Raw genomic sequence first — 27,088 nt, forward strand, 5'->3', positions numbered from 1 at the left:
GAAATTGCTGTTTATATCAATAGGCAACAAAAGTCAAGTGCTGTTGTCTAGCCAAGTAAGATTAAGAATACAATTTAACTTATTTCAAAATGGTCTGCATTTGAAAATTTCCAGAATTTAAATTAAGTTTTCTGACAGACTCTACATTAAGTAGATCACATGACAAAAGAGTTACATGTAGCCATTAGTAGCAATTATGTGGCGGTGATTTCATAATTTTTTTTTTTTTTTTTTATCATGAAGGACCTGTTAAAAGAGATTTAGATACAACAGAATCTGGTCACAATCTGACTACATATTAAGATAAAATGTAAAAATATTAGGGCTGCCAAGAGATTTAAAAAATTAATCGTGATTTATCGTGCTGTTAAACAATAATCAAATATCATTTAAATATTTGTGTTTTCTACGTTTTCAAATATACAGATTTCAATTACAGCACAGAATATAGTATACAGTGCTCACTATTTTTTTTATTACTATTTTATTTTTTACCGTGCAAATATTTGTATTTTTCAATTAACATAATACAAGTACTGTAGTGCAATCTCTATCATGGAAGTACAACTTACAGATGTAGGTTGAGTTACATAACTGCACTTAAAAATAAAACAACGTAAAACTTTAGAACCTAGAAGTCCAGTCAGTCCTACTTCTTTTTCAGCCAATCGCGCAAACAAGTTTGTTTACATTTGCAGAAGATAATGCTGCCCGCTTCTTGTTAACAATGTCACCTGAAAGCGAGAACAGGCATTTGCATGGCACTGTTGAAGCGGACGTCGCAAGATATTTACACGCCAGATGCTCTAGAAGAGTCATATGTTGCTTCATGCTTCAACCACTATTCCAGAGGATATGCGTCCATGCTGATGACAGGTTCTGCTTCAAAACATTCCGGACACATGTTCATTTTCGTCATCTGCCACCAGCAGAAGGTTGATTTTCTTTTTTGGTGGTTCGGGTTCTGTAGTTTCCGCATCACAGTGTTGCTCTTTTAAGACTTCTGAAAACATGCTCCACACCTCATTCCTTTCAGATATTGGAAGGCACTTCAGATTCTTAAATCTTAGGTCGAGTGCTGTAGCTATCTTTAAAAATTTCACAGTGGTATCTTCTTTGCATTGTGTCAAATTTGCAGTGAAAGAGTTCTTAAAATGAACAACATGCTGGGTCATCATCAGCCACTGCTAGAACATGAAATATATGACAGAACGTAGGTAAAATAGAGCAGGAGACACACAATTCTCCCCCAAGGAGTTCAGTCACAAATTTAATTAATACATTTTTTTTTTTAAATGAGTGTCATCGGCATGGAAGCATGTCCTCTGGAACGATGGCCGAAGCACGAAGAGGCAAATGAATCTTTAGCGCATCTGGCAGGTAAATATCTTGCGACGCCAGCTACAACAGTACCATGTGAATGCCTGTCCTCACTTTCAGGCAACACTGTAAATAAGAAGTGGGCAGCATTATCCCCCATAAACGTAAACAAACTTGTTTCTCTTAGCAATTGGCTGAACAAGAAGTAAGACGGAGTGGACTTATAGGCTCTAAAGATTTATATTGTTTTATTTTTGAGTGCAGTTATGTAACAAAAAACATACATTTGTAAGCTGCACTTTCATGATAAAGAGATTGCACTCAAGTACTTGTATGATGTGAATTGAAAAACTTTCTTTTATCATTTTTACAGTGCAAATATTTGTAATGAAAAATATAAAGTGAGCAATCTACACTTTGTATTCTATATTTAATTGAAATCAATACATTTGAAAATGTAGAAAAACATCCAAAAATATTTAATAAATTTCAATTGGTATTCTATTGTTTAACAGTGCAAATAATAGTGATTAATTTTTTAATTGTGATTAATTTTTTTTAGTTAATTGCATGAGTTAACTGCGATTAATCAACAGCCCTAAAAACATTTTTATAAATAAATTCTTTGTTTTGAAAGAGTAATTTTAATAACCCTGCTTTAACACTTACCAGGGGGAACTGATTTAAGTTACAGCGATATAAATCGCCAAGTGCAAAGTTTTGATTCAAATCACTGTAGTTTTCACACACAGTTTTTTGTTTTTTTTAAAGATATCAATGACTCTTCATTATTATGGAATGGATCTCTACCAAAAAGTCATTAAAGTGATTTAAGCTTTAATTACTATGTAATTAAACCTTCAAGTGCCAAACATGTAACTGTATTCTAGAACTGTCAGGAAACTTATAAGCTTGGTATATCACATGGGAAACGGCAGTCAGAGAAACAGAATGGTGTGCAAGCACATTTGGCAGCTGATACACTTGCTACGGTCCAACCAAGCAGGTGGCAGAGCAGAGTGGGATGGGGCACAGAGGGAATCAAAGAGACTTGCAAGCCAGAAGCAGGAACGCTAGGACTGGTGTTAGACCATGGAATGGGGCTGCACGTTGGGAATGACTGACTGGGGTCTGACATTGGGGAGTCAGGACTAGACTGGAACTCCAGTTGGGGAGCTACTAAACAAATGAATGTGTGTGTGTGTCAACAACACAACAGGAGATACCTGAGGACACCCACCAAAGAAAGCTTTAATGGACAATCAAGGCATCCACTTATACTGCATAGTGCTTTACACAATAAGCATCAAGAGTCCGGAATGATATCAAATCAGGTATTTTTTTAAAAAGAACAAAAGGAAAGTCCAAAACTAAAAACTTTACAAGTCAAGTAATTTCAAGATATGATATGTCATTACTCATTATCTGCAAAAAATAACCAATGTTGAAAACTACAAAAATAAGCTAATAGTTACAAATCTGCTATCAAGCTCAGTACCCAATTTATAAACTGTTTAAGTACCCAATGACTAGCCCCTAAGCAACTGTAATTGCTCCTGTAACAAAACAGTAAGAAGGACTACTAAGTATTAATGTATTTTTCATACAGCTCTCTCTCAAAAAATACAAACTTTAATATCTTACTCTTATTCATAAAAAGCTTGGTTTTATACAGTCCACAAAAAAAATCAAAGGAAACTTTACCAATTCAGATCTACTGGAATCTCATCTCCTTATGTCAGTTCTCTATGGCACCCATCACTGGAGTATACTAGCACATACAAATAGTAATCTGTTCCAAATTAGCAAAATTCCAGAGCAACTAATGAGTCAAAATATAATCAGACACACTATTGTATGAATACAGACTAAACATCATTCATGTTAATTTAACAAGAATATTCTAATCACACAAATATTTTTATATTAAAAAGGAACTATTAATGTAGTAATCTAAACCGATACTGTATAACAAATACTCCATTTTCAATTTCAATTGTAATTAGAGCTCAGGTCTCAAAACATCAACAAATTCAGGGGCAGCGTGAAGTTTTTTGGGTGCTAGTTATTAAAAAGATTTCTGTTTAATGGTCTGTGTGAGAACTGATTGTTAAGGTTAATATTAAAATTGTTATGGATGTGTTTAATGGTGTATCTTCTCTTGAATTACATATAGCAAGTTTACCTGAAATTTAATTATTTTTGGTTATAGCACAAGATGAATAACCTACAGTTCTCGTATGGTTTTAGGGTTTAGAGAACTTCCGGTGTTTACTTTGATTTCCTCTCCTAATCCTAACAAAAAGACAAGCAGAAGTCCAAATTAATCAGCCTTCTGGATATGCAGCACAGAGTTAGAGCACTGGTTTTCAAATTGCAGGTCGTGACCTAGTACTGGGTTGCGGAATGTAAGGCACTGGACTGCAGCAGCTCTGGTCAGCACCGCCGACTGGGCCATTAAAAGTCCCCTTGGCGGTGCTGCCTGGCTAAGGCACGCTAGTTCCTCCCTGTTCTGACACTGCGCTGCACCCCGGAAGTGGCCATCAGCAATTCAGCTCCGGGGGGGGGGGGCTGGCTATGGGGCTACATGTGCTGCGCCTGCCCTGAACACCAGCTCCGCACAAGCTGGCGGGGTGGAGGGGGTGAGAGTCGCGGAGCTGCTTGCATGCCTCCACCTAGGAGCCGGACCTGCTGCTTCTGGGTCACAGCGCAACCCACGGTGTCAGGACAGGCAGGAAGCCTGTCTTAGCACCCCTACTGTGCTGCTGCCTGAGGTAAGGCTGCACCCCAAACCCCTGCCCCAGCCCTGAGCCCCCCCCAAAATCGGAGCCTCTTCCTGCACTCGAAAGGTCTCATCCCCACCCCAGATCCTGCACCCCCATCCCAGAGCCCCCTCCCACACCCTGAACCCGTCATTCCCAGACCCACCCTGCAGCCTTCACCCCCCACATCCCAAACCTCTGCCCCAGCCCTGAGTCCTCCCCTCCCCCGCCCAAACCCCTCATCCCCAGCTCTGTTGGGTCACCGGCATCAACAGTTTTCTTCAACTGCGTCGCCAGAAAAAAAAAAAAAGTTTGAAAACCACTCAGAGCAACATGAAGCAATTCCCACCTCAAAGGTTTCAAAATGACTCCACTGGATTCCCAGTACTTGCTGGCCTAGGGCACTGTCCTCGATCTCATGTGTATAAAGAGTTGCCATAAATGGCTTCCATTACCACTAACACCTCCCTGTTCACACTGGAAGATAATACAATACATGTGGTAGAAGGATATTTTTCTTTGTAAGTCATATTATTTGTATTACCATAGGAGCCACACACACGGACTAGGACCATATTGTGCTAGACTCTACAAACACACAACAAAAAAAGACAGTCCTTGCCCCAACGAGCTTACAGTCTAAATAGTTAGATTTTATATCTTGGAACTTCTAATTTTTTTTTACAAATTACTACACATGACTATTTCCTATCATCCAGGGAGAAGACTGAACTCAACTGTGATACCTACTACTCCCCAAAACTTAAACGGTTGAAAATAAATGTGATAGCATATTTTCACCTTGTATATATTAAAGGTCCAATAAAATTAAATTCAAATCTATGACTGGCTAATGAAACAACTAAACAGTTATCATTACTGTCTTGTTACACCCAAGTAGCAATGGTTAAATTTGTACTGATCTCCAAAAAGTCAAGTTAAGCAAGTGACAGTGTCAATACTTGCATACGGGAAAAAGTGACAAGATAGGAACACAAAAGGGTGCAAGGAGACAAAACAGTCTTGTGTTTTATTGAATATGGGAGGGAAAAGAAGAGAGTGCGCCACAGTGTGCGCTACTGTTTCTCTCATGTGCTTTGAAATTAAATTATTTAATGCCAATAATCTTAGAGGTTGCACAATATAAAAGAAAATATATTTTTTTCACAAGATGAACCTGAATTTCCTAAAAATATGCATACAAAAGTTTCTGAATGACGTATCAAAGTGACCACTGAACTTTTAAGAGATGAAATATTAATAAAAGCAGAAACTTTTTCTTTATTTGCATATTGTCTTGTAGGGCATAGTGAAAGAAAAACAGTGAATAATGATTTGTATGAAAATGTATCAAAAAAATGTATCAGGAGTTTCACCAGCTTTACCTGTACCAAGTAGAAAGAGCTGTATGTAGAAACAAGAAACACAAGCGTAACCTGGACACACACAAAAAGCAGATGAACAACGAGGAATCTGGTGGCACCTTAAAGACTAACAGATTTATTCAGGCATAAGCTTTTGTGAGTTAAAAAAAAAAAAAAAAAATCTATCTGAAGAAGTGGGTTTTTTACCCATGAAAGCTTATGCCCAAATAGGTCTGTTAGGTCTTTAAAGTGCCACCAGATTCCTCATTGTTTTTGTGGATACAGACTAACACGGCTACCCCTCTGATAAAAAGCAGATGGATGAGGCAGAGGTAAAGAGGATGCTGACTCCAGTGGTACAGTGGCTATGTGGCTCTGATTAGTGTTCCTCACTCATATTTGACAATTGTATCCCATAAATAAAAGGGACAAGGAGTACTGTAGAGGAAATGCATTAACTACCTGGGGAAAGGAGGCGCCTTCAAGATGTTCTTTAGCAACTACTTAAGGCTGATTACACCATTAATAAGCCTTTATTAGACCTCCACAGGCACTGAGAAGATCACCATTATGCACAACCGTTGCAAGAGTTGACCAAATGTCCCCCTGTATTTATACCCTACACACCACTGACATAATCTTTGTACAAAATATGCCTTGTGAGGTATTGTTTGAAAACTAAACTTTCTGATCAATATCATCATGGTGAAATGCATGTAACAACATTATATGAGAAGGTATGAACAAACTCATTTCAGTTTATCAGACAAAGGGCAAGCTGATGCCTCTAGCCAGGTGTGAAAGTTGATTGGCAATCACCAGTCAAGTGGCTATTCTTCATCAGGGAAGGGAAGCAGGAACAGATCCATCTGCATTTTGCAAACAATATGGAACCTCTTTAACAGTGAGACTCCCATGTCTCCATCCCCACAGCTGGAAGGAACTTTATCTAGGGTAATCCTCAGGAAAGTGCTTTCAAAGAATGACTGGACAATAAAAAGAAAAGGAGTACTAGTGGCACCTTAGAGACTAACCAATTTATTTGAGCATTAAAAGTGAGGGCAAAAGCACCCCAGGCATTCTCTTTGTATGTCTCTTGCTTGCTCTTTCACCTAAGACGGCAAAGGAACCAGCCCTTCAGACTTTGGGGCCAGATACTGACTTGAGAATTTGGTCAGCTATGTTGCTGGGAACGTGTGGTGTGGATTTTACCTTGAACTAAGTCTTGTTTATTAAGTCTTAGCTACTAGGAAGCCTTTTATCTTTATTTCTCTTATAACCATTTCCAAATTTAATATCCTGTACTTGTACTCACTTAAAAATCTCTTCCTTTGTAATTAAACAAACCGGTTTCATTCTTTAATCAAAACTAATCCAGTGTTGTATTTAACATGAACTGGTTGGTAACTCCAATTAAAGCAGCAAACTACTGAATACTGACCCTTTACAGGGGCAATGGACCGCTAATATCTCAATTGCCCAGGAGACGACTGGATAGGGCACAACATGAGTTTCTGGGGAAAATCCAGGACGGGGAGTGTATTGAGGTTACCTTGCAAGTGATAACCAAGGCTAATGGAAGCCAGAGTGTTGTCTGGAATGTGGCAGGCAGGTTGCAGCTATACACAGAAACTCTGTGTGACTGGCATTCTTGTTTGGCTGTTTGTGAGGCGCCCAGATTGAAAGTTACAGCAGCAAAGTTTTGTGAGGCACCTAAAGTTGCAGGGCAGGGGGTAACACCACCCCTCACTAGTCTGGATTGCACTCCAGAATATGACAGAGTGAAAGGGAAATGGGGTGAGGAAGACTGTATATGACAACATTTCAATTTTCAGAAAATTCTACATTTTATAATTGCCAAAACAAACTCAGAAGTAACCCCCCTTAAAATATCTAAGTCACCACCACCATCTTTGAAAAGAAAGAAAATAGGACATCTAACTTGAGATGAAAATTAAACCAAATATTTTAGTCCTAAAATGTTGCATTTCGGTAATGTACATTATTTACAGAGAAATCATATTAACATTAGCATACCTCCAGTACCAGAAAACAGACAACTAATCACTAATTCTTTTAAATTGTGATAGAAAGAATGCTGAAACAACAATTAAGGTTTAATTTGTACAGAGGATTAACAAATTAATGCTGGCAAATATGACACTTCGGTGACTGTGGTGTTTAATCAGTTTCTGCACAAAATTTTCTAACATTTATAGTTACAAAGATAAACCTTTGAACGTGTACAGAAGCTATTTGTTGGAAGATGCATAGATAAGTAGAACCAACAGCCAAACTGCACTGGGTGGTTCTCCAAAACCGTGGTAAAGAATACGTTGCCTATTTTCCTTACCCAGTTCACTTTACAGTAGCAGTGCCTTTGGTGCTTTGTCACTACTCCTGCTGCAGTGCTCCTGCACACTCCCCATCTATGGGGATAGTGGATAGAGAATCCTCAGCATTCAAATCCTTACTAAACATCAATATACAGAGAGCTCCCACGTAGTCATTTTTTTTCAGCTAACAGGCTGTTTGCCTTCCTAACATGAGTTCCCAAAATCCTTCCTCAGCTACACACTATAAGAGGTCCCCAATTACTAAAGACCACGCAATATCTGTCATCTGTAAGATGTGAACGGTCTCCATTCATTTCAAAGTATTAAATCTGAAGCCTCTCTACATCTTAGTTTACCCTTAAATCATGTGGAATTTCTGGGAGGCTTCATTAATTTCCCTCTCATCTCTTCCCACCTCAAATCCTACACACACTTGAAGTGCTGACAGAGAGTAGGAAAAATCTGGCTAGTGACCAAGTGGATGATTTGTCAAGGGTTGACAAACAAAAATGAAACTTAAACAATGCTGCTGTGCATCTCAGATACAGTGCTAAAGCTAAGAGCAAAAGGATGTGCCTCCTTTAACAGCTGTTTTTATGTATCTATTTTTATGTTTACAAAAATGCTGTCTATCAGAAAATATTTGTAGGCATGTGTATATTTCACAGAAGCAACCACTGACTGTGTCAAAGAAAATATATCTCCTAAAAATATGCTATTAATATAACAGTTATCTAATCCCCTCAGGAAAGGGAAGCCCTGTATTGTTCCCTGAGAGTCAAGAGACACTAGTTCTGTCAAGCCAGGGATGGAGGAATGCAAATTTAAAATACAACAGCCTCTAACTGAGTGATGAAGTGAGCTCACAAAAGCTTATGCTCTCATAAATTTGTTAGTCTCTAAGGTGCCACAAGTACTCCTTTTTACGGATATAGACTAACACGGCTGCTACTCTGATAACTGAGAACACTCTGCTAACTAGTGTCTCTTGACTCTCCAGATGCTTATATTCAGGAAAAGTGGTCTCTTAACTAGCAAGGACTCAAACCATATACAGCTTTATATATCAAAGTCAATACCTTCAGTTATAACTGTGGTCTTCAGAAAGTTAGTGTATTGCACACTGTTAAGCAGGGAACCAGCAGAATTCTTTGGGAGCTGTAGCTTTTAGGATAATATTATAAGATTGGTGCATGTATTGTACAGAGCACTGCAGTAATACAATCTGAAATGGCATGGTGAACTGTGGCAAGATGCAGATCTGTTAATTGAATGCAGACACTTTTAGCTATACGTAACTCCAAGAACAATTAGGGATTCAAAAGCACTCTCAAAATGAACATTTTCTTCACTAAGGCTAGGTATACCAAATGGGGGAATTCTGCTGCACACCAAATTCTCTAGAAGCTCACCTCATTCTATTAGCATTAACTAATATATCTTTAGAGAACTGCACTTTCATCCAGGTCTCAATTTTGGCCAAGCACCAGGAAAGCAAAGGCCCCTCAACAAACTGTTCTAAGGGGATTCAGCCCCTGGATCCCATGCATTTTAAGCCTCCGGAGTATGAACAGAGTCCATGTATTGTTCTTATCTTGCAGGTTCTAGGCATATTCTCAGGGTGCAGAGCCCCATCTAGCACCTTCTCCTGAAAGCTGTGATCATGGAGCCCACTGCCCAGCCTGTGCAAGCAATGCTGACCCCTCAGGCTTTCCCTGGAATTTAAATACACCCTCTCCCAGAATTCCTGACTAGTGGATGCTCTTGACCCCCAGTTCACCTCTTCTAGGGGCACAAGCAGTGTAACATAACACACAAACTTTGCACAGGACTCTAAAACCGTTGTTCTTTACTTAATCACATGAGAAATACAAATTTATACAAAAGTTAACCCTTACATGCATTTCCCTGTCTCGGTTTCTTCACCACTCCACTACATTCTTTGGGCTGGACTCAGAGTCCACTGGGGCAATCCAGTTCTGCTGCAGTGCATGGCTTCAATCATGGAGCTTTCTCTCCTAGCCAGAATTTTGTGTGTAGCTCTCTGAGTCTTTCTTCTGTTGCTAGTAACTTTCCAGCCTCCAAACTTCCAGAACCATTCAGACAAACGGAAGGAAATGGCTTCTCCCAGATCCAGCCAACCTCCTCAGAATATAAATTGACCATAGTAGTTGTTCAAGTCAAGTACTCTCCATTGTCCTTTATTGATGCCAAGACCAGAAGGGACTACTGTGCTCATCTAGTCCGACGTCCTGTATAACACAGGACCGAACTTCCCCCAAAATAATTCCTAGAACTTATTTTTTAGAAAAAACATCAAACCTTGATTTTAAAATTACCAGTGATAAAGAATCCAACATGACCGTTGGTAAGTTGTTCCAATGAATAATTACACTCTCAGTTAAAAACGTACAGCTAATTTCCAGCCTGAATTTGTCTAGCTTCAGCTCCAAGCCACTCGATCATGTTATACCTTTCTCTTCTAAGCTGAAGAGTCCATCGTCAAATATTTGTTACCCATGAAGCTACATCCAGAACGTAATCAAAATCACCCGCTAACTTTCTTAAACTAAATAGATTGTGCTCCTTAAATTTATTGCTATACAGCAGGTTTTCTAATCCTTTAATCATTCTCAGGGCTTTCTCCAATTTATCAACATCTTCCTTGAATTGTATACTCGAGAACTGGACATAGTATTTTAGTACAAGTCAGATCCGTGCCAAATAAAAAGGCAAAATAACCTCTCCACTCCTACTCAACATCAAAGGATAGCATTTAGCCCTTTTGCATGACAGTGGATGCTCATGTTTAAGCACCCCCAACTCTTTTTCAGAGTCACTGTCACTGTGAATATGGCCCATATCAAGAGTGGTCAAACTGTGGTTCATGAGCCACATGCAGCTCTTTTACTGTTAAAATGGGGCTTGAAGAGCCCGCACTCTATCCCCCAGCCCATTCTCCACATACCAACCAGACTGGGGGCTTGGGACCTCTACCTTGCAGTGGGGTGGTGGAGTAGTGGCTTCCGCTTCTGCCAGTGGGGATGGGGGGGGGGTCCTTGCATACGACAATATTCAGAAGTTCGAGGACTCAAGGCTTCAGCCCTGCGGGACGCAGCTGCTTACGCTCAAACTTCATCAGTGATGGATTTTATGTTTTCTTCCAGAACAACAACAAAAATGTTAAATAGTAAATAAGCCAAGAACCAATCCCTGAAGGACCACACTAGAAATACATATACTCAATTCTCCATTTGCAATTAAATTTTGAGACCGATCATTTAGCCATCTTTTAATCCATTTGATGTGTGCCATATTAATTTTATATCATTCTAGCTTTTTTAACCAAACTATCATGCTATGCCAATTAAAATCCCTTATCCGGGAGTCCTCAACTTTACGACGTTCGACTTATGATAACGGCACTTACAACGCTTCTGAATTGACACCCTGATTTGACTTACGACAACCGATTTCGACTTTACAATGCTCGGTCCTGCAATGGAGCACACAGGGAATCCTCAGACTTACGACAATTCATTCCTCAAAATTGCGTTGTAAGTTGAAACCGCTTTTCCCATAGGAATCAATGGTATGAAGGGGGGATTGGTTCCTGAATCAGCTTGATACACTATTTTCACTACAATAACCCAGATTTTTGTACTAAGTGAATTATAGATACTAATTTTGCAACATCAATGTATTTACTATACACTGTAATTTGTAAACAGCATTCAAACAAACATATAAACTCACATATGCTGCTCAGAATGCCAGCAACACAGGCTCAGAAAGCCAGGGAGAATGGAACACATACTGAGCCTCAGCCCATCAGTGTTCAAGCTTCCTGATGGGCTGAGCGCCCAGGGCCTGGAGCCAATCAAAAACAAGCAGCAACCCTACCTGGCAACAAGCTACCCTGTTGCCTCAAAGCCAATCAGAAGCGACACCTTCCTGCTACATACCAGTATAATATAACCAGGAAGTGATTTCAAGCAAACTTTATGCAAATTGAGCATCATAAGGGCAAAACAAGAGTCGTATGGGCGAAATGGGCAGTCAACTGAAAATCGTTGTAAGTGGCATCCGACGTAAGTCGGCATCTTAAGTCCCAAGGACTCCCTGTATTGCGGTTCTGAGTTAGGACATTTCAACTTACAAAGCCATTTTCAGGAACCAACTGTGTCATAAGTCCGAGGACTGCCTGTACAAGTCTAATGCTATTACATCAATGCTATTACCTTTATCAACCAAACTTGTAACCGCATCAAAAAAGATATTAAGTTAGTTTGACAGGATCTATTTTCTACAAACCCATGATGATTAAAATTAATTTTATTACCCGCCTTTAACTCTTTATTCATTCAGTTCCCTATCAGCCACTCCATTATCTTCCCCAGCATCAACAGACTGACAGAACTATAATTACCCAAGTCATCCCATTTACCTTTTTAAATACTAGCAAAACATTAGCTTTCTTCCAGTCTTCTGGAACTTCCCCAGTATTCCAAGACTTACTGAAAAACAACATTAATGGTACTGCAAGCTCTTCAGCCGGCTCGTTTGTAACTCTTAGATGCAAATTATTTAGACCTGCTGATTTAAAAATGTCTATTTTTAATAGCTGCTGTTTAACTTTCTCCTGAGGCACTAGTGGAATGGAAAGAATGTTATATTATATGACTACATCATTGTTTTTCACCAAATTCAAAACAGAAATATTCATTGAACATTTCTGCCTTTTCTACATTGTTGATAATTTTATCTTTTCCATCTAATCATGGAATAATACTATTGTTAGGATTCTTTTTGTTCCTAGAATAAATGAACTCCTTCTTGACCATAATTCTGCTGGCCCTCGATTTATGGATTCATAGATATTAAGGTCAGAAGGGACCATTATGATCATCTAGTCTGTCCTCCTGCACAATGCAGGCTACAGAATCTCACCCACCCACTCCTGCAATAAACCTCTCACCTATGTCTGAGCTATTGAAGTCCTCAAGTCATGGTTTAAAGACTTCAAGGTGCAGAGAATCCTCCAGCAAGTGACCTGTGCCCCACGCTGCAGAGGAAGGCAAAAAACCCCCAGGACCTCTTCCAATCTGCCCTGGAGGAAAATTCCTTCCCGACCCCAAATATGGCAATCAGCTGAACCCTGATCATGTGGGCAAGATTCACCAGCCAGATACCCAGGAAACAATTCTCTATAGTAACTCAGATCCCACCGCATCTAACATCCCATCACAGCCCATTGGGCCTATTTACCATGAACAGTTAAAGATCAATTAATTGCCAAAATCATGTTATCCCATCATACCATCTCCTCCATAAACTTCTAGAGTTTAACTTAAAGCCAGATAGGTCTTTTGCCCCCACTGCTTCCCTTAAAAGGCTGTTTCAGAACTTCACTCCTTCGTCTAATTTCAAGTCTAAACTTCCCGACGGCCAGTTTATATCCATTTGTTCTTGTGTCCACATTGGTACTGAGCTTAAATAATTCCTCTCCCTCTCTGGTAATTTATCCTTCTGATATATTTATAGAGAGCAATCATATCTCCCCTCAACCTTCTTTTGGTTAGGCTAAACAAGCCAAGCTCCTTGAATCTCCTTTCATAAGACAGGTTTTCCATTCCTCGGATTCCTAGTAACCCTTCTCTCTACCTGTTCCATGTTTAAGAAGGATGAATGCAAACTGGGAGACCAAAACTGCACACAGTATTCCAGATGAGGTCTCACCAGTGCCTTGTATAACGGTACTAAAACCTCCTTATCTCTACTGGAAATACCTCACCTGATACATCCCAAGACCGCATTAGCTTTTTTCATGGCCACATCACATTGGCAGCTCATAGTCATCCTGTGGTCAGCCAATACTCCAAGGTCCTTCTCCTCCTCTGTTACTTCTAATTGATGCATCCCCAGCTTATAACGAAAATTCTTGTTATTAATCCCTAAATGTATGACCTTACACTTCTCACTCTTAAATTTCATCCTATTACTCCAGTTTACAAGGTCATCCAGATCCTCCTGTATGATATCCCAAGCCTTATCTAAATTGGCAATACCTCCCAGCTTTGTATCATCCGCAAACTTTATTAGCACACTCCCACTTTTTGTGCCGAGGTCAGTAATAAAAAGATTAAATAAGATTGGTCCCAAAACCAATCCCTAAGGAACTCCACTGGTAACCTCCCTCCAGCCTGACAGTTCACCTTTCAGTAGGACCCGCTGTAGTCTCCCCTTTAACCAATTCCTTATTCACCTTTCAATTTTCATACTGATCCCCATCTTTTCCAATTTAACTAATAATTCCCCATGTGGCACCGTATCAAACGCCTTATTGAAATCTAGGTAAATTAGATCCACTGCATTTCCTTTGTCTAAAAAATCTGTTACTTTTTCAAAGAAGGAGATCAGGTTAGTTTGGCATGACCTACCTTTTGTAAAACCATGTTGTGTTTTGTCCCATTTACCATTGACCTCAATGTCCTTAACTACTTTCTCCTCCAAAATTTTTTCCAAGACCTTGCATACTACAGATGTTAAACTAACAGGCCTGTAGTTACCTGGATCACTTTTTTTTCCCCCCTTTCTTAAAAATAGGAACTATGTTAGCAATTCTCCAATCATACAGCAAAACCCCTGAGTTTACAGATTCGTTAAAAATTCTTCCTAATGGTCTTGCCATTTCATGTGCCAATTCCTTTAATATTTTTGGATGAAGATTATGTGGGCCCCCCGATTTAGTCCCATTGAGCTGTCTGAGTTTTGCTTCTACCTCAGATATGGTAATATTTACCTCCATATCCTCATCCCCATTTGTCATGCTACCATTATCCCTAAGATCCTCATTAAAGACTGAGGCAAAGTATTTGTTTAGATATTGGGCCATGCCTAAATTATCCTTAACCTCCACTCCATCCTCAGTGTTTAGCGGTCCCACTTTTTCCTTCTTATTTATATGGCCACGAAATCTTTTACTACTGTTACTTTAATTCCCTTTGCAAGGTCCATCTCTACTGGACTTTTAGCCTCTCTCACTTTATCCCTACATATTCTGACCTCAATAAGGTAGCTTTCCTTGCTGATCCCTCCCATCTTCCACTCCCTATATGCTTTCTGCTTTTTCTTAATCACCTCTGAGATGCTTGCTTATCCAGCTTGGTCTACAACTCCTGCCTATGAATTTTTCCCCCCCTTTCTTGGGAGGCAGGCTTCTGATAGCTTCTGCAGCTTTGACTTGAAGTAATCCCTGGCCTCCTCTGCCTTTAGATCCATAAGTTCTTCAGTCCAATCCACTTCCCTAACTAATTCCCTTAATTTTTGACAGTCAGCCCTTTTGAAATCAAAAACCCTAGTCGCAGATTTATTTTTGTTTATCCTTCTGTTCAGTTTGAACTGAATTAGCTCAATCACTTGAACCAAGGTGTACTTGTATTCCCGCTTCCCTTATCAATATTCTACAATTCCTAGCTTCTGATTTATATTCGCTACTGTCAACCGCCCCTTTCTTCCATTTGTTTACATATTTTATAGTTGCCTTCACTTCCCCTGTAAACCGAAGTTTTGTTGGAGGGGTTTTTGTTCTGTTTTTAACCAATACAGCCTTATTCCTCGATTATGGCTTTTTTCAGCATCTAGTACAGAGTCCTTAAATAATTCCCAATCATTCACATTTTTTTGATTAAATTCTTCCTCCCAGCTGACCTGGCTCATAATTGTTTTCAGCTTTGTAAAACTGGCCCTTTTCAAGCACCAAATATATATATGTGTGTGTGTGTATAATTACTAGTTTGGACTTTATTCTGCTAGCACATTATAAATGTGATCACGTTACGATCACGTCTACCTAAACTACCATTAATTTTTTAGCTCTGTGACCAGTTCCTCTTTATCTGTCAAGACAAGGTCTACCATGAATCCGCCCATGTCGATGCAACATTTTTTGAGTTTGGAAATTATCTCTAATATTTAGAAATCCAAGGAAATTTCAGTACTGACAGCATGAGACCATCAGCATATATCACTCAAAGTGAAGTGCCCCATGACTACACAGTTTTTTACATATTATAGATTGATGCATAAGGAGCCATTCTCTTCCCAGTATGATCTGGTCGTCTGTAGCAGTCACCAACTAATACTGCATCTTGTGCTTTATCTATTAGGACACTGATCCATAAACATTCAAAATCATTGTGATCAGTAGCAGTCCATTTTAGTCTGGTGTGTATCTCCTAGAGGTCCTGACAACAATGGTGGCTACACAAAGATACACTGGCACTCCATGACACAGCCATTTCAATTCATAAGTTGTACAGACTCACTCCCCAAATCTTCACATTTCTTCCTCCTCAAAAAAAGGAACAAAGCAAAAGGTATGTGACAAATACCTTGAGGCTATTTTGGCACTTAACTTCTTGACAGAGAATCTGCTGTTACACTTCATGTATTCAGACAGTAAACAATTCTAATGTTCATACAGTTACATGAAAACATTATTGGTCAGTTTCCATCGACAGCGTATAAATACATTTCATGCCTTGTTATCCTAGGCAAGGGGTAGACAAGGATAGAGTTCGTAGGGTCTCCATATGCTATTGTCACCCCAATCTTCTGATTGGCTGGGGTAGCTACGTAAGACTTGGCCCCCTGCAAGGTAGGTCTTTGGCAATGCTGTTCCTCAGTGAGATGAATGGTCCCAAGGAGAGGTGGAATCTCCCGACTTTTCTTGAGCCCAGTACCCCGCTTCACACCTCCAGGGGAGAAGGGAATTGTGCTTGCTGCGCTATCCATCTCTGATTCAATTACATCTTGACTGACCCTTCTGAAGCCATAAACTAAGGGGAACTTTCCTCCTGAATTTCCTCACACAGTTGCCTCCCACCACTTTGGAGCCTTTCCCACCCTCTACTTGGTATCATAAGGCTGGAAGTATTATTTACCACCCTCCACTTCCCTGTTGTCAATGGAGATCAAGCACAGAACCTTTTGGCCATACCTCAGTTTCGCTTCTACCAGGATTTTTGACTGTTGACAGTCCACACTGACTTTGTTTCCCTGCCAATGGTAAGCACAGTGCTTGGCCCCTGGGGTTAGTATCGGAAATTGCTACAGTCAGCATCCCAGAACCTTCTTTAGCATCCATTTCGACTGGCTAGAAGCATGATGATATTCATCAAAGGGATATTTACCCACGTTTGCCTTCCAGCACCTGACAGGGACACTACACAGGGTTTGTCACCGCTCCAGGGTCCTCCCACTTATTCACACCTCCCATTTCCACATTTACCTTTTTGTGTCCCAGTCTCTGAAGGGCACAGACACCTTAATACCATGAAATCAGTCCTTGGGTGTTGGCTTACGGCTTCTGCTCCCTCGAGCTTGGGACCAAAAAAAAAAAAAGCCCTATAGCCATTCACCATGAAATTGGCCAAGCTCAAAATAAAACACTTGGGGATTCAGTAGCTAGATCCCTCACAGCAGTCTGATAAGTGGCCAAGAGGAAGCAGGCAACTGAAGCTAACACACCTACTCCTACACACATTTGATCTGTAGCCTTCAATATAGTTAGACTCAGATGGATTAAATTTCTATTGGTAAATATCAATAAACATTTATTTCACTGTAAACACACACAGATGAAAAAATATTTCCATTCATAAAGAAATGTACAGAGTAAGAAAAGTGCTGCTTGAGAACCTGAGAGTTTGATTTAAGAATATTTACACTATGCATATTTTGACATGCAATGGTGCAATCTGTGTTTAATTATTCTAAAGCTTTAACATTTTTATCTCAAGGTCTCCTGTCATTAAATAATCAGTCTAACCCTCCCACATTATCTGACCTATAATTTCCCACAACTGTGAAAATTTTATAAATTTATATATTTTTTTAAGAAAACAACAAACATCAATATTACCTGTTAATTATTAAACAAAAATTGAATTCTGCCAAGCTTGTTTCTCTCATCTTGGGCTTTCACTCTTCTTCTCACCTGGTTCTGATGCTATTTCTCTGATCACTCACTCTATTGTACTAGATGAAGTACAGGAGCACACTCCCTGCAACAAAGAGCTTACAATCTAACTTCAGGATGCAATAGGGGGTATAACGAATGGCAGGAATGATGCTAATGAAATATTTTACTGAGTGCTGAATTGAGGGGTAAAGTCTTGGGTTCCCTCTTTTTGCAGGACAGGAAAATACTTGCTTTCTTGAGGTTCCTCTTCATTTGATTTAAGATTTAGGTTTTCTATATGCAATTCTATTCTGGGATACTTAAGCTCTGAAAATCCTCCTTTATTAAAAAAAGCAAGATGATGATTCTAAGGAGTCTGGATATCAGCAACTGTTCTAGGTTTGTTCTTTTTTAAAAAAAATCATGTTGCTTTCTGGATGTCACTTCTTGTAGGGAGGAAAATCCGTGGAGAGCACACTATCAGAACAGAAATAGGCTCCTAGTGCTGTACAGGGAGCTGCAAGAAGGAGGCAGTAATCGTGGGTGTCAGAAACATAGGGGAAATCCCTGCTTGCATCTCTCCAGCCATCTGCTCTGCCTGCTGCAAGTGATAAAGTATGGTTCCTTAAGTAGGACACTGGAGATTTTGAAAATGGAGAGTCCTACCTGAGAGTTCTTCAATTTTTAACAGTTTCATTACAAGTGCTCGTTTGAGCTTCTCCTGCTTTCCCAGTGGCAGTTACTACTGTGGTCCCTTCAGCCTGTGCCTCCTTTGACAGCTCTTCTACCTCTAAACTCATTGTACAGAAAGGGAACCAACCCATGTAAAGGCTTAGGGAAAACATTAACAAGAAAAGAATTCTCTTTTTTAATCTAATAAAATAGGGTTGTCTACCACGTCTCTCACACCAGGACATAATCAGAGTGCTCTTCAAGTTGTGAGGGTTAGACATTAAAGCTTAAAAAGGTAGAAGCCATTCATAAACAAGGGAGGAAAAGCTTTGCAATGTGGCTGATGTTGAATATAAATCAAGAGATCCATATTCATTAGTTTTACCTGGGAAATAAAATAATCTGGTCTACATTAAGTGAAAGTAATACTATTGCGGTATTTGTCCTGCGTTATTTCAACTAGGCTTTTAATGAAGTGAAATTAGCTTTCAAATTACTCTTCTCTAGTGATTAGCAAACTTTACTAACAATTATAATTATATTTTCCTTTTTAAACATTGGGAGGTGGCGGGGGAGAATTGATAGTGAGGAAAAAAACCTGACCAAACTGGAATATCTCCAAAAATCAGATTAACAATACAATTTATTTTTAAAAAGAAAAACTGATCTGGCTGTTAAGATAGTTTCTCAAAGATATGATGACATCCCTGACAGCTTGAAACTGTTTCTATGGCACTGGAGATTTCTAGAATCAAAAGATCAGTTTCTTATCCTGTGCCACATGGATGTCCAGCAATCCACCACTGAAGGATTGTGTCTTGCTCAGAAGTATGAAGTCAGAGACAGCACAAGTATTACTAAGAGCCCCCACATGAGCAGAAGATACTGAAACAGAAACATTTGGAAACAAAGTGACTACGATAATGGTTAACTATAAAATTTTCAAATTTTTCAAGACACGTATGGAACAACAATGCAATCCACAGAAACAAAAGAAAGGATAATGCCCTGACAGGGATTCTAATATACATTTCTTGCAATATTCTTTGTGTCCAAAGAGACCAATCTTTTGAGAAAGGATAACTTGGCTGCATTCAAATAACCTACTGAGAGGCCAAAAAAAGTCATCAATTAAAAGTTGTAACAGGGTGGTCATATCACCGCTTTGCATATTTCTGCAGAATGGTCTGTTCTTTCTGCCTAAAAGAGAGTCATACATTTTTAAGTCCAGAAGGGACCATCAGATCACCTAGTCCAACCCAGCCAGGACCAACAATCAGAATTAGACCAAAGTATTACAGCCCTCAAGAAACTGAACTACCATTGAGACCAAAGTGCACCAAATCCCAAGGTCAACTGTTTCATTGCTCTTGTTGATTGAGCATTTATTCATGAGTGGATCCATCATATTTTTACTTGAGTTGACGTAACATTCTAATGCACACTTACCAGATTATTTAGATACCTCCTCTACAAAGGGTGGTGGAAAGCAACAATAACCCAACTATTACTGTCTTATATTAACAGGTTTCAGAGTAGCAGCCGTGTTAGTCTGTATTCACAAAAAGAAAAGGAGTACTTGTGGCACCTTAGAGACTAACAAATTTATTTGAGCATAAGCTTTTGTGAGCTACAGCTCACTTCATCGGATGCATCCAATGAAGTGAGCTATAGCTCATGAAAGCTTATGCTCAAATAAATTTGTTAGTCTCTAAGGTGCCACAAGTACTCCTTGTGTTATATTAAGACATTGTTAAGACACTGCTGAGATTTGCAGTGAATGCAAGCCTAAAATATAAGTGTTGAATTTAGCCTCCAATTTGGCACAACTCTTTAAAGAGAAACTGAATTTTCCACATTTAAAACATCGTCAACCAACCCAACTTTTGCAGAAGAAATTTGTCAAGATTATCCCTTTCGAAAATTTAGCTTTGAAAAATCTCACCTTTACTGCCTCCCTCTCAACAACCAACATCCTGACAAATTCCCAACTTTTCTCATATACACTAATAACTCTGCAGACATAGGCCACATTTCATATTCTACCCTGGAAGACCACCAAGACACTTATTCTCCTAATTCATTATTTCCAGCAAGGAAGGTTGATAGAACTGCTCAGATTCTTCAGCTATTTCTGTTTTCTGATGCTTCAGAGAGCAGCTGCCTCCACAGGAGAGCTGCAAACATCACTTGTTTGGCATACTTATGTTTCTATTCTCCATTTGTATATGCTTCCTCTATGGCCCCTTGTAATCAGAAGACTAGAAAAGAGCACGGGTTCACAGCAGATTTAGTACTCCATTAACATCCTTACTTCTGCACTGCTGCTACGCCCCCGGGGCTGACACCCAGAGCCCCGCCACCCCAGAGCTGATACCCGGAGCCCCGCCTCCTTCAAGTGAGAGATTGGGAGGCAAAGCAAAGTAGAGCCTAAGCCTGGGCTGCCTCCCGGTGAGGGGATTGGGGGGGCGGGGCAAGCCATAGGGCTCTGGCTGTCCCCTTTATTCCCACCTCCCGGGTGTGCACGGCCCTTCTTTACAAGCCACAACAACCCAGTGCTGAGAGCCAGAGCTTTTTTTAAAAAAAAAAGGGGGGGGGGGGGAGCAGCACATAGCTCATGCCTCCCCTGACAGATTCTCACGCCTCTTTCGGGAGGCACACCCCATAGTCTGAGAACCACTGATCTAACAAACCTAAAGAACTTAGTAGGATTAGAACTCAATTGTCAGGCATAAAAGTTGTATGTAAGCAGGAGGGAACTGAGTCTGGGTTTCAAACAGGAGTCCACTTTGCTTCCCTGACCCCTCCTCCCCAGCTCTACCCTACAGGTTCACTATCTTGGCCCCAATGCTCACTTTGGTTCTCCAGTACACTCCCTCAAAATCCTCTTCTACATACCTACGGTTGTTTTCCTTTTGTTGCTCCTGGAGAGATGTCTGATCTTCCAGGAGGCACTGCAGAGGGAAGCCAATGTTATCTCTTGATAGGATCCAGCTTTTAAAAAAAAGTTGCCCTGTTTTCCCTGTATGGAATACAGTGCTGCCTCAAAATGTCCAATATCATGCATGCTATTACAGCACATAAAACAATAGATGATTCAATCTCTCTTCTGAAAGGGAGTTTTCAGTATTCCAGTCAGCTAAATCCTTTACAGAACCTATCACACTGACAGAGATCAAAATCATTTTTTGCCCACAAACTATTGTAAGATAAAGGAAGGATAAGTCAATCTTCAAGCCGAAGAACTCTTTGGTCTCATCCAAATGGTTCTGGTATGATTAAAGAGACCCTAAAAAAAGTGTACTTTTTATTGTCATGGTTGGATCACTTTTCAAGTCAATTTCTCTCAATGGATTCCCAGATGGAGAAAACGAATTTGTATTTCCTACACCTTCCCCCACAGTCTTTGTTACGAAACAGATGTCCCAAATAATCCAATTCAGAGTACAAGGAGAAAGGTTTTTTTTTTTTTTACTTCTGAGGAAATCACTGGAAGAAGCCTGTTTGATTCCCTTGGGAATAGTGTTTACAGTTCCTGCATCAAGACTCCTGAAAGAGAAGAGAGCCCCAGCTTACCTGCTTTTACTGGGACAGTGAGTGGCCATATGGGGTCAAACAAATGGTCTATACAGCCCAGTAGCCAATGCCAGGTGTTTCAGAGGGAACGAACAGAACAGGCAATCAAGTGGTCCACCCTGTCCTCCAGTCCTAGCTTCTGCAACCCCAAGAGCATAGTGTTGCATTCCTAATTATCTTGGCTAATAGCCATTGATAGACCCCTCCTCCATGGACTTATCTAATTCTTTTTTTAATCTTTTTATAGTTTTGCCCTTCACAGCACCCCTAGGCAATGAGTTACAAGTTGACTAGGCTGTCCTTTTCTTAGCTTTAAACCTGCTGTTTATTAATTTCGTTTGGTGATCCCTGGTTATTGTATTACATGAAGGAGTAAATAACCCTTCCCTACTCACTTTCTCCGCACCACTCTTGATTTTATAGATCTCCATCATATCCCCCCTTAGTCGTCTCTTATCCAAGATAAAAAGTCCGCACCCCCCCTTTTTTTTTAATCTCACCTTATATGGAAGCTGTTCGAGACACTTCACAAAACTAGTCTAAAAGAAGAGTTTGAAGCCTGAAGAAAACTAGCAGGTGGGACACTCCATCTCACGGTCATGGGCAAAAACACGAAACCGAGGAAGAGTAGGGACCGCTTCACCATTTATGTCCTCGTACAGGAAGGCAAAGGACGCACTTTACAGACACTACCATTAAAAAAAAAAAAAAAAAATCTCCCATGCAGGGAGCACATGAAGGATCCACCTGACATACCTGAAGAAGCTGTCTTACATCTAGATTTCTGACTCAGACCTGATTGGAAAGGAGGGTTGGAACTGAGAAAACAGTACAAATGGGTGTCAATGGAATCCAGAGGGCAACTGCAATCTCTCTCTAGTCAAAGTCAAGAAGAAACTGACGTTTGAAAAGCAGCATTTATCAATGATACAACATGGTGCTTAACATCAAGTAGGGGCATAGCTCATGCTCTATCCTGCTATCGCTGTCCTAAAGGGTCAAAAGACCATGAGAACTAAGTGGAGTTCCACCACTTTTGCACTAAGGAACAGACGCCTGAACATATACGATCTTTAGAAAATGTTTATTAAATACAAAAGAAAAACCACCTTTTCCTAACAGAACTATATTTGTCATTACCTTATTTTTTTTTTTTAAAGGAAAAACTTTATAAAAATTTTAATGAGGTAAATCTCTCACTGGGGGAGAGATATTCAATTTGTCGGCTAAGAAAATTAACGTAGAAGAACAAAAATAAAATCGATCAGTCTTCAATGGCATCCAGCCACTAGCAAGGCAAGATTTATGCATTTCATTATTCTTGGGAATACTGCTGTCATATTTGGTTTATGATATCTGCTTATTTTCACATTACCAAGGCCACATAACATATTAAGCTAGGTTTTTACTTCAATTAAGCAATGTTCTTTATTATAGATGTATCAAAGGTTATACTTTTTTTAATGATTTGTTTCTACAAAAGCTGTTTAATATGGTCTCCAACTCATTGCTTTTGATATTTATATAATTCATGTGCATTTTCACATTTATCTCATTTTCTCATTGAGACTATTCACAGAGAAAGTTTTTATTGAGATTCACCATTTTCTACTAATCTTATATTTCTCTCATGTTCAACTGGATTATCTTGTTTTATGTGCCTGTGATATCCCCTCCCCTGTGCGCACTCTCACACACACGCACACTTACTTTATCCTCAGCTTTTGTCTTCCCAACCCTGGAAATTCTACTCCAATATGAAGCCATCTGTGCAATGTACTTCAAATGAGAGGGGGTTTTGTACAGCTATGGTAATAAATTTGCTTATTGTCCATTAGCTGAATGGATGTTCTAACTATTGTAACCTGTCTGCTATAAAAACAACTCATTTTCAAAGCATGATAACTGCAAATGATAGCTTATATTTTTCCTTCGAACTCAGAAAACCCAGAAAACAGTCCATGCACATTTCTGGAGCACTTGTACAAATAGACAACGCACTGTCTGATTCTTTTGTATCATTTGAAAAGCTGGTGACAAAGTTAGAGTACTCTACTTTCTTGTCACTGAGCAACCTGGATATAAGAAGGAATTTTACATTATACCTCAGATAGTGACAAGCCTGTTATTCTCCAGTAGCACTAGAACACTATACAGTGAAACCTATTTTATATGTCTACCTAAGGGATCAACTGCATTAATTCCTTTATTTAGGTGGTCTTCTAATGAAAGAGTAAAATTTTACTTAATATTTGAACTATTCACCTAACACGGGTGATTGCCTAATAAAGTGGTCTTTTTTAGATTTCACTTTCCCAATCCTATAACAGTCCAGTATACTAGTCTGTTGTCGTGTGAATTGTTCTTTTCACCTGCAAAACTATTGACTCTTTTTTGTCATTTAGACAAAAGGTGCAATGCTACAATGTATCAAAACCCAAAAGTTACCAGTATGATAACTGTACAAAAACTACTTGACTGATACTTATTTCAAAATCACTAGTTCAGTTTTAAACATTTAAGCCCCTCAATGAAAAAATGTTTTTGATTAAAGTTTCATTACTGAAAATGTACAGTTAGAAACATAACATGTGAAACATGGGATTATACAAAACCATACTTCTCAAGTACATTAATCCTACATCATTTTAAGATTTCTTCACTATTTTTCTTGTCCTCCTTAGTTTGGGTCTTTGTCTCTTTTCTGGGCCTTCTCAGGCTGTAACATCTTGTCTTCAGAAGACTAGCTGTCCAAAAAAAAAAAAAGTTAGGAAAACACTATCTAGACATTTCACTGTTCTTTCAATTTTCTTTAAATAGGCATTATATGAGAGCTTTTATAAATACACTGAAAGACTGTAAATTTAAATACAGCTTCTATTTCTGCTCCTCAGAGGCAGGGGCCATCTTTCACTATGGACTTGTCTACACACAGTTTTGCTAAATTAAATCAGCACAAAAACACCTGTTTAGACCACCATGATGTGTTTGAACAGCAACTAGCACAAGGAGACCCTGATCACAACTGGGGTCTCTGGGTATTACCACAATACCAACAATTAACAACTTCTTATTGCAATACTCCTCAAGCGATTCAAGAAAAATATTCCTTATACCAATGGTCTCCAAAGTGGGGTGCGCACACCCTGAGATGATCGATTGGGGGGTGCAGCAGGAGTGCCGTCGCCGGAGCAAAAGGGCGGCATGGCAGGAGGAGCACAGCCGGGGGGCGGGGGAGGTGGGGAAAGGGGGTGGCCCTGAGTCCTCCGGCCTGTGGAGAGGCAAGGGCAGCCACGCAGCCAGTGGCCAGAAAGAAGCAGCACTTTCCCCCTTCAAAGCCGGCCAGAGAAAAGTGGCGCTGTGAAGGGGAAAGTGCCACTTCTCTCTGGCTGCCCCTGCTCCTCCCGAGTCCTCCGGCCCGTGCTCTCAGGGCCGCATTCCGAAAGGGGCTTTAGAGCTGCAAACCAAGGCCCTCAAGCCACCTGCGTTCCGGGGGGCCCTGTCTACCGGGGGGGGGCGGGGGGAAGCTCCCAGAATCGCAGCTCCCAGGATCATGCCCATGGGGGTGGTGCTGCGCAGAGCCACCTGCACACCCCCTGCACCAAACAGGAGCTGCCCCAAGTAAGTGCTCTGCACCTCCTGCCTACCCCAGCCCTGAGCCTCCTCCCACACCCCCACCCTGAGCGCCCTCCCGCACCTTAACTCCCTCCCAGACCCTGCACCCCACCGTGAGCACCTGCTGTATCACAAAGTGTTAAACCAAGATTTTCAAAAATAATAAAGCACATTCAATCACATTGCTCTCACTGAAAATATTAATTTTTTTTAGTGAAAGCAAAAAGGTTTTTTGTACCATTAATAAAATAAAAATTTTAAAATGTTTATTTCATCTTCATCTCATCATTTTTTAATTTCTATTTTGTGTATGTTTTATAATTTACACAATATATTAGTACAGTAGTACTGTATAGAATTTATACATAAATATACATACACATATGGGGGTGCGTGCTCAAAATATTTTTACTGATAGAGGTGCGCGATCAAAAAAGTTTGGAGACCACTGCCCTATACCATCTACTACAGCAACGTACATACAATGACATTCAGATCAAATCACTGTTGCAAAAAAGACTTTTCTGAATGTACACTAGTACATTTTACCAAGCAGATCTAAAAAAAAAGAAGTCATGTTTAAATTCTATAACTCATTACTGTTAAACAAGGATATTTTTAAGTATCAAACACACTAGAATTTCCATTGTTTCCGATAAAAAACACAAAGAACTAGCTTTATTCAATTACAGATCACCCTCACCGTTGAGCGGTTAAATATTTTAAAACCACAGAAACAGAACTAATTACATTAGAAATGTTGAAAATACTATGTTTTTCCTTTGTGGGCATAGTTATTGTTTAACACCATTTGACAATTATAAAAGAAAGCAATAAAAGAATCTTGAAAATTGCATATAGATTTATATCCAAGTTGTTTTGACTAACATGGTCAAATGGCAACAGAATATAAATTCAGATTGATCGATACTGTTTAAAGAAAAATAGCGTTTAAAACCTGTACAGTAGCATATCTAAATTTGGCTGCTGAAGATAATATTTAAGTTTTTACACTTGGAGATTTTTTTTCCAGTTCTCTACCAGTATTTTAGATTGTTTTTTGTTTTTGCACTATTACATAATTGAAGTGCAAAAAAAAAAAAAAAAAAAACACCCATACCACACACCTAGAGTTTTGTTCAGTATTAAATTACCTTGTTTATAACCAGATCAGCAGCACAGAAAGAAAATTCTTGTCTATTATTTTGATATCCATAAACCAATTTAAAATTGATGAACTACTCTTCCTCTTTGGTAGAGTGACAAGTAGCAAAAACAATCCTCAGCCAGACTGTTTTGGTGCCATAAGTTCTGACTTTAGCTGACACCTCTAGAGACAATTTCTTTCCTCTTCCAATCAATGGACATGTTGAAAATTCTAATCCAAGGGTAAATTAAACTAAACACTTTTTTTTTGGTCCCAGAATATATTATAGGAGAGACTATATATGTTATCAAATGTATTATTTTCCAAAAGAC

At 39.5% G+C, this 27,088-nt stretch overlaps 1 protein-coding gene across 5 annotated transcripts in view; it reads right to left on the minus strand.

Annotated features, from left to right (window-relative positions):
- STAG2 (STAG2 cohesin complex component) overlaps positions 1-27,088 on the minus strand; it is a 182,309-nt gene that overhangs the window by 139,085 nt on the left and 16,136 nt on the right. For 2 of the 5 annotated variants that reach the window (XM_048865350.2, XM_048865353.2), the window contains exon 2: positions 24,637-24,741. The exons of the other annotated variants lie outside the window; for them this stretch is intronic. In XM_048865350.2, coding sequence (XP_048721307.1) covers positions 24,637-24,641 — 5 coding nt within the window. In that variant the 5' untranslated portion in view covers positions 24,642-24,741. The remainder of the gene's footprint in view (positions 1-24,636; positions 24,742-27,088) is intronic. 5 annotated transcript variants of the gene reach the window in all.

The sequence above is a fragment of the Caretta caretta genome, chromosome 9, assembly GCF_965140235.1.
Source record: "Caretta caretta isolate rCarCar2 chromosome 9, rCarCar1.hap1, whole genome shotgun sequence".
NCBI lineage: Eukaryota > Metazoa > Chordata > Testudines > Cheloniidae > Caretta > Caretta caretta.